Below are 8,958 nucleotides of genomic sequence, written 5' to 3'. Positions count from 1 at the left end.
TTGGAGGCTTTCATATTTCTGCCTGAAACACTCTGCAAACAGAACACACCGGTAGCTCACAAAGCACATGGGGATAGCTTTCCTAAATCAACTGGAAAGGAAAGCATTGTTTTTCCAGGAGTGACTTTGTCTGCCAGACCAGAAAGATGCCTTTCATTTTCCATAATAACACCTCATATTTTGACCATGAAAACTGGACTCACGTCCTTTGCTAAAAAGTCATTTATATTTTGACCATGAAAACTGGACTCACATCCTTTGCTACAAAGTCATTCGTATCCATCATTAGTGTTAACAACATTGCCCCAGTGCTATCAGTGGCAATTTCTGGCCCATTTTGTGGGTGTGGAGCAGATTCTGATGGGATGAAATAAAGTAGCATCGTTTGAAACCCTAGAGCAGTGTTATTCACCTGATCATTTGGAAGCATCCACAGCTCTGTTTTGCACTGCCATTGGCAAAAGTTCGACGGTGTTATGCCCTGTGTGAAGACAGCTTGTTACAAATGCCTGTGCAAATTGGTTAGAACCCATCTGGCAAGGCAAATGGAACTCCAGGGGTGCTGGAGGAAACAGACTTTATGACATAATTACCCACATAGACATAGCCAATCTCTGCACAGTGTCTGGATGAAAACTAGTTCTCCAGTATAAAGCATCTACTAATCCAAAAAAAGCTTCCTAAATTCCAAAGCCTTAGATTACAACAGACTAAATATTCTGTATATCCCTTCCCACTGATTCCTACTAGCAGTTGTTTCGTGAGGACCCAGATAGGCTCATCCAGCTGACAGTTCTTGGAACTACAGTGCCACAGTCCTGGTTTGCCCTGCAGATTTTTAAATCAAGCTACACACAGCTCTGTTAAATGAAGCTGCAGCAGTACAGCACGACAATTACTTAACCCAAAAACGTTAGCACCAGAATGACCGAGGCATCACACTTCTCTAATGGGACTGCAAGTGCATTTGTAAGAGCAAAAATTCCAGGAATGCAGAATGTTAGCTCCAGCACAGCTGTTCTAATGAGCTCATCTACATAGCAGTGAGTAGGGAAAACTAGAACTTCCAGAAGTTACTCAAAACTTTCATTTTTCAACTGATCAGGAAGCAAAATAAGCCTTGCTGCTGCTGCTGAGGTGAGCCAGGACTTTGGCAGGTATCAAGTGCACTCAGCTGTAAGGTGTTAAAAAAACAGGACAGCCATCAGTTGACACTTTCTGTAGTAGTTTTCAAGCAGAAAGTGACAGCTGTTCTGCTGGTGCAACAGTCAGTCAGTCAATCCTGTGTGTTGTCTAGCGCCACTATTTAACAAGCTGATTTGCAGCCCCTTGTCATTATTCTATGATTCTATGAATCCAGTTCAGCCATGAGCTCAGCCCTGAACTTCGTTTCAGCATCACAACTAAAGGAAACTAATCATGCCTTTCCACCTGGAAGCAATGATTTTTGCAACAAACTCCCTATACCTGTACTGGTCTCATTGAGGAAGTTGGCTACACCCCAGGTTGCTTCCACTCTGAAAGCTCCAACATTTCTCCCTGGTTCCTTCCTAATGCAAGCAGCAGCTTGAAATTCCCATGCTAAATCCACAAAAGGGGACTGCCAGTTTTCCTGGGCACTTGAACATCTTGCATTCCTCATGCATCTGAGAGCTCTAATACCCTAAGGCATGCAAAGCATTACAGTCCCAGGAACAACCCCCCAGCCAGTTCAGTGCATGGCTCTGTGCCATGCTATTCTCATGCTTGCACAGTGCATTAACATGCAAATCCAGAATATCACATATGCTAATGTCTGCTTGAAAAGACTCTTCATTTCAGGACCTCAACTTAATGAACCAATGGAATGCTGCAGCATCACTTTGGGGAAAACAACTGCAGAGCACAAGTGTTGAAGGCAGACCTTGAGTGCTCAGTCAGAATGAATGAACACAAGATGGCAAAGGAAGGAATATGGCCAAAAAACCAGCTGGGGAGCTCTCCCTGTTCACCTCATCTTCAGCAGCAAAACCAGTGCAAACTGTGCATGATCTGTGCCCCTTGGGCTCTGTGCTGGCACACTGCTTCAGTGAAGCAATCCCAACCTCTTTTGGTATACCTTGAGCTGCTGCTCAGTTCTCTAGCACCAGCAGCATAGATGGGACAAGTGCAATGAATTCAGGGGCCATGAACCTGGTATGTCTGTAATTGCTGCAAAAGCACAGAAGTTGGCTTGGCAGGTGGAAGATTTGTCTTTGGGGAGAAATAGGTCAGACATCTGAAAGTATAATGGAGAACCAGGTGCAGCCTTTCTTCCCAGCAGACTGGGACTTTGCTCACACAGACTCTTCATAACTGAAGGCTCAGCTCCTTGAAAGTAATTCCCTGGACACTATGAAAGACAATCTTGCCCAGCAGGCTCAAGAGTGTAGCAAGGTCACTGACCCTACAAGCCTCTGACAAGGTACAAGCCAAGCACACTGCAGTGAGAAGCAAGAAGTGGAGAGTTCAGCATAAACACTTTGCTTGAGACACATTTCTTAGGGTTTGTGACTATTTCAAGAGGGCAATTTTCTGTGGGAAGTCTACATCTCTATATGCTGCTAGTAAAATGAAGGAGTTAAACAGAGAAACAGTGTTCTATTTTCATGCAGTCAGTCTGTTCAGGTGCTCACTAGGACTGCACTGCCTTCTTTCATCCAAGTAGATGTCATCACAATGACTGTTGCCCTGTTTGTCTCATTGAAACCATTCTCCTCCACCTCAGATCCCACACTCTTCAGAATATTTGAATCATTTGGGTTGGAAAGGACCTTTAAAGGTCATATAGTCCACTCCCTTCTGCAATAAACAGAGACATGTTCAACTAGACCAGGTTGCTCAGAGCCCTGTCCAACCTGACTTTGTCTGTTTCCTGGAATGGGGCAACTACCACCTCACTTAGCAACCAGTTCTAGTGTTTCAACACCTGTAAAAAATTTCCTCCTTATATCTAGTTTGGATCCACCTCTTCTGGTGTAAAAGCATCGCCTCTTGTCCTATTAAAATGTCTGGTCCCATCTTTCTTGTCAGCTCCTCTAAGTACTCAAAGGCCACATTAATGAACTCCTCCAGACTAAACAACCCCAACTGAAATCAATTCCAGTCAACAGATAGCAAGAGGGAAAAGGGAATGATGAAAGCAGAAAAAGTACTGAAAATACTAGGCAGGAGCTAGCACACGTATCTCTGATGCCAGGCTCAACCTAGGCATTAGGACAAGCAACAAAACCAGCACATTTATGTTGGTATGGCTAAAATTAAGGCAAGAGAGTACAGCAAAGCATTTTTGAGTACACAGAAACCATCAATTTCTACACAATCCACGGAGCTTTTAATCATCTGAGGCATTTGCATAGCATTGTATACAGTGAATCCACTTCTAAACAAATTGATCACATGTATAGATAAAGAAGTTTACAAGTCATGAGGGATCAAAGTTAGGGTTTTTTTTAAGTTAAAAACACTATAAAACCTGAGAGATTATACGGAGGGTGTTTTAGTAAAGGAAATTGGTTGAAGAATGGTGAGCACATCCAAGCCATCCTTCTCATGATAAAGAGCTGTGAGCTTTTTGAAGAGCTCCTGGGAATCCTTCGTTCTACACAGATGTTCCCGGGGCAAGACCCAGGGATCAAAGTTAGGGTTTTTTTTAAGTTAAAAACACTATAAAACCTGAGAGATTATACGGAGGGTGTTTTAGTAAAGGAAATTGGTTGAAGAATGGTGAGCACATCCAAGCCATCCTTCTCATGATAAAGAGCTGTGAGCTTTTTGAAGAGCTCCTGGGAATCCTTCGTTCTACACAGATGTTCCCGGGGCAAGACCCAAAACACATCTCACTCTGCTGAATAACCATTCAGCTCTAAAAGAAGACTTTCTCCAATTATCCTCTGGAGTGTCTTTATGGCTATTGCTGCTTCACAACAGGTTGCTTTAACTTGCTTTTAAAAGTCTTGTCAGATGCTAATGACAACAAATTCTCTATTCCTCTTCTGCTGCTCCCAAACACCTTTTTGGAGCTCTAGTTTAAAGAGATCACACGTGTGGGCCTTGGAGTGCAAAAGGATGGGCAGTAAGCAATAAACTTTCCCTCCTGACACAGAAAATTACCCTTTGCTGGGGCTACAATTTATTGCCATGTCTTTACCTAACAGGTTTTATGGCACAAAGTCCTGTCCAGCTCTTCCCACACAGCTCTTCCCACCTACTGCACTTGCTAATCCGAAAGCCTTCAAAATATTACCTAGCAGCAAGAATTAAGCAGTTGTGTTTTGCACATCATGTTCCTTAGCTTGCTCTTTCATTTCCTCTTTTCCAACGTTATCACATTATGTTGCCTCTTCTTATGTGCTTTTCCTCTTCACAAAGCTCTTTAAACAGCTGCAAAGGGGGAGGGACCACTATGCTCACGAAAACTCCACTTTGCAGAATGCTTCTGGCAGGTCCTACTGCCTGGCTCTTTCCAGGCATTTAATACCTCCAAGATTTAGGTTTGCTTTTACATCTCTTCCTTGGGCATCCCTGATGACAGAGCCTACTGCCAGCTCTCTTAACTGAAGAACAGTAATCCACCTCTTCTCGTTCCTGCCGTGAGGAAGATGTACACCCTCTTTCTCTTTGTAATGAGCTGCTTTTGTTTTAACGGTAAGTGACCTTTTCTTTCAGATCAGCTTCAGAGCAGTGAGAGCTTTGGGGCTAGGAGGAAGGGCTAGGATAGAAACTCCCTGGCAATTTGTCACTATCACCTTGGGAGGTTGCAGACTTTCAGGAGATGCGTAAAATTGCTTATTTTAGGGTTGTTTTGGGCTTGTTTGGTATCAGCAAATGCACTATGGTGGCTGTGGACAGACAGTTAAGTTGGATATGAAATGACAGAACTGCGGGAGATGACAATGATAATCACTAAATAATATCCCTTTACATGCTCCCAGGATCATCTGTGATGGGAAAAGCAGATATTGCACAGAGGGTGAAAAAAATGAACCATGACATGAACCATAAATAAGACAGATCTCATCCCTCTACACTTATTTGCTCAAGTTCATGTATTTTTGCAAAGTTCCTACTTCCTAATTGTTTGATTAGCATGCAAATAGTTTAAATTAAGTTGTAAGATGGAAATAAACACTAAAAAAAAGCAAGCATACTGCAAGAATGTTTTCTCTAGTCTGTCAGGATTTCTCCCATATGTTTTAGCCAACATGAACAGCCTGACAGCAGCAGGAAATAGTGCACTTACCATGGAGAAACTCCACTGAAGTGCTCAGAGAGAAACTGCCTGAAATTAAACTAAGCCAGAGATCACACGTTTCCAACAATTACCTATTCATCTCACAGTTGTTTGGTTCCTTCAATCACTGAGCAGCAACTTTAGGGAACATCTGCTTTGTCACAAATGAAGGGTGAGGGCCCACTTGAGAGTCTTTGATTATACACTGCTAAACCAGTTGTATTTCATTTGGATTTGCACCACTTGCAGCATAAAAATTAAAACTGTCTTTAAAGTGCAGTAAACTCACCACTACTTCCATTGCAACAATAAGCATTCCAGATCAGTGTCGTTCTAAGAGGTTATGAAGATCTTTCAGTGCCAGAGTATGCTAAGCAGTAAAAGTCATTTCAGAGGAGATAATGGGGCTGTCTCATCACTGCTTCTCACTTGCTCCTTTCTAATTACAGATGGGAATATGGTATGTCACTGTAGTCAACAGAAGTTATTGGTGAGAGAGGGAAAAAATTAAAATGACAACATATTCTGCACTATTATCTCTGAACAAATGCAAATTCAACACTTAGGATAACAACTCAGGGAAACAGAAAGAAAATGCCTTATGTGACATTCTGAAGCACAGACAGTGCTAACCCTGGACTTGCTTGTATCCCTCAGCACTGCTCCTTAATTCTTTTCTGTGGAAATCACTCCACAAATTTGGCATTGCACTGAAAACAAACACCTTAGCACAGGATGACTAGTTATTTCCTTTCATGCATTTCTATTAGACAAAAGGGAAGGTTTGCACAGGGGAGTGAATGAAGTCTGTGGGTTTGTTTCTCCTGCTTTGAAACTGGAAGCATCCTGATGCTTTTTTTTAAAATGCCCATACTCCCAGCAGGGAAAACAAACTTACTGAAGAATGTGGACTGCGAGTTATGTGGCAATTGCTCTGCTTGTCACGGAGCAGATGTGCAGCACGTCCAGTGAAGCTAAAATAACCTCCCTAGCACAGGATCCACCCAGTGTGTTTTCTCTGTTCCTGCTTTCAGTGTACAAAACTCCTCCACCCCCAAATTAGGACTGCTTTGTTACAATCATTTGTCTAAAAGCATCAGCCCGTGACATTTATGGTGATTACTGCTATTTGGAGAGAAACCAGTTTATGTGGGAAACTGCACTCCCATTTCTTCCAGCTCTGGGAGGCAGCAGAGGAGTTAGCTCCAAATTGTTGGTGCTGGCAGGAGGTGCTCATACGGATGAACCTGAATGTCTGGTGATTCTGTTTGATAGGAGATTGTTAATGGGAAAGAGATGCTCAAAATGCTAGAGGAATCTGTCCGTTTTTCCCGTTATTTACGAGCGCTTGGCGCCAGCAGCTGCGTGGCAGAGCAGGGCTGACATCTGGTGGTGTGTGACAGGCTCAGAGGGAGGTGGGACAGCATCCCCTTCCACCCCTGCCCGTCCTTATTCCCTCAGAAAGGTTGGGATGGGCTGGCAGCTCTATACAGAATTCTTCCTTACAGTAATACTTTCCCTAAGAACAGATAATCGGTGCTAAACAAATGATTTTTAATTTTTTTTTTAGAATGAAGTCGTAGCTTGGCATGAAATCCGCATAAAGTTTATTAGCAGAGTCAGTACTTGGAAATCTGAGCTGTTCTCATCAGACATGCAGACCCCACAGGATGTTTTGATTTGCAGACCAGAGGACTGTGATTGCCCAAACCAGGTTTGGGAGAAAAATCTTATTACAAATCCAGAATTAGCTTTCTGCAAATATTCTGTAGTTTCTCCCTCTTACTCCCTTTTCAGCAAATACTTTCCATTCTGAAGTATTTCTGGACAAAGGCAGCAACACAGTGAACACATATTTAACAGTTCCAATCTTTGCTAACAGCATTCAGTGCCCACTCAATGAAACAAACCCATGGCAATTTATTTATATTGGAATTAGTCCTCTCTGCTTATGTCACTTTCCTGTGCAACAGTGGGAACGTTTGTTAACAACCCCAACAAACAGAACCAACATAAAACCACAGATGAAATAAATTTTACAAAGATTCTCTCTAACTACTACAAACCAATCTTTGCTAACAGCATTCAGTGCCCACTCAATGAAACAAACCCATGGCAATTTATTTATATTGGAATTAGTCCTCTCTGCTTATGTCACTTTCCTGTGCAACAGTGGGAACGTTTGTTAACAACCCCAACAAACAGAACCAACATAAAACCACAGATGAAATAAATTTTACAAAGATTCTCTCTAACTACTACAAAATTCTAACCTGAAATAAATTTTACAAAGATTCTCTCTTTAACTACCACAGGATTCTAACCTGTCTTTACCAACACAGAATGATTCATTCCTAGAACATGGAATTTTCTGCACAGTATCAAATTTAGCTCTTCCTTCACTGCAATACACAAGGAAAAAAACCAGAACCTGGAGCTTAGCAAGACTCAGCATAGCCCTAGCTTGATAAGCTTTTGATTAGGCAGCTTACAGTGAGAATAAATGTAATATTTATATCTCACATGGTCCTAGGGAGGTATAAAGCAAGCGTAACTCAAAAAACCCAAACTGATGCAACAAACACAGATGCATTCATCCAAATCCGTTTTCCCAAATGGCCTGGGAAGCATCTGAGAAGCCTATTCTGAGGACACTGTTATGGTTAAGTATATGCAACAAAGTTTGGGCTACCAGTGCTGTAGCATATGTTGGTCTTAAAAGAATTAAATCAAGCTTGGGGTTTATCTCAGCCTTTCCACAGAGCCCTAGTAAGAGACATTCTTAGAGGTGAAATCTCTGTTTGATAATGTTTCCTTTTACATCTACACTTTCTTACTGGATCAGAAACAAATACTTAGGGTATTTTTTTTAACCTGAGTTAGATTCAGAACCACCAAGTTCCAAGAGAGACTTGTTTGCTCTAGCAATTGCCAGTCCAGTTCACATGGAGACTATGCACCTTCTAGAAATGCAGACTTTGGCTGCTTATTTGATCCTGGCTTTCACCTTTCTCTGGATCTCATGGATAGGCTACAACACAAAAATAAGACCAGAACAAATTAATGTACCCCAAATTTAAAACACTTGCATGGCCAGTGGTTTTTACTGTGTGGAACTGCTCTGGGGAATAATGAAGCAAATAGGCTGTAGGGACACTGCCCTTGGTTCTGCAATATCTACAGTTGAATTAGGGGAGTTGAATTAAGTGACCTTTCCTACAGAATTGTTCTACCAATTGGATTGGAACCTGCTGTCATGAACACCTGTGTCCATCACCATCAGCTGTATAGCACAGCATAGAACTGCTTGACATACAACACAATCTCTCTGGGTCAATTCTGTCAGCAGGACATTACCAGGACCTTAGCTATCAATATTATCATGTGGTCAATAGTGGTTTGAAAAGTCCACTAGGTTGGCTTTAAAAAGCACATGCAAGAACATGAGAACAGATTCAGTTACCTCTGGGGGTTGTGCCAGAAACTGTTCTGCTCCATGGAAGATGTTCAGGCTTGCTTGATAATAACCTGTAGATACTGTGTTTTGCAATCACTGCACTCTTGCTTTGGCAAGATTTGCAGGATTTGTGCTAGTCCACAAATCAGGTTTTGCTTCCACATAAAGTAAGGCTTAGAGACTGCCTCAGGTTTTCAAATTCTGAAACATCACAAACTGCCAAAGAGTCCCCAGTCATTAAAAAAACTAT

At 42.0% G+C, this 8,958-nt stretch overlaps 1 protein-coding gene across 1 annotated transcript in view; it reads left to right on the top strand.

Annotated features, from left to right (window-relative positions):
* Positions 1-4,460: 4,460 nt before the first annotated feature.
* Positions 4,461-8,958, top strand: part of CHRNB4 (cholinergic receptor, nicotinic, beta 4 (neuronal)) — a 12,433-nt gene continuing 7,935 nt past the window's right edge. Inside the window, exon 1 of the mRNA XM_009075222.1 lies at positions 4,461-4,665. Within this exon, the coding sequence (XP_009073470.1) occupies positions 4,620-4,665 (46 nt within the window). The 5' untranslated portion in view covers positions 4,461-4,619. The remainder of the gene's footprint in view (positions 4,666-8,958) is intronic.

This window comes from Acanthisitta chloris, unplaced genomic scaffold (assembly GCF_000695815.1).
Source record: "Acanthisitta chloris isolate BGI_N310 unplaced genomic scaffold, ASM69581v1 scaffold3205, whole genome shotgun sequence".
NCBI lineage: Eukaryota > Metazoa > Chordata > Aves > Passeriformes > Acanthisittidae > Acanthisitta > Acanthisitta chloris.
Note: the sequence above shows the minus strand (reverse complement) of the source record. Positions and strands in the feature narration are given on the sequence as shown.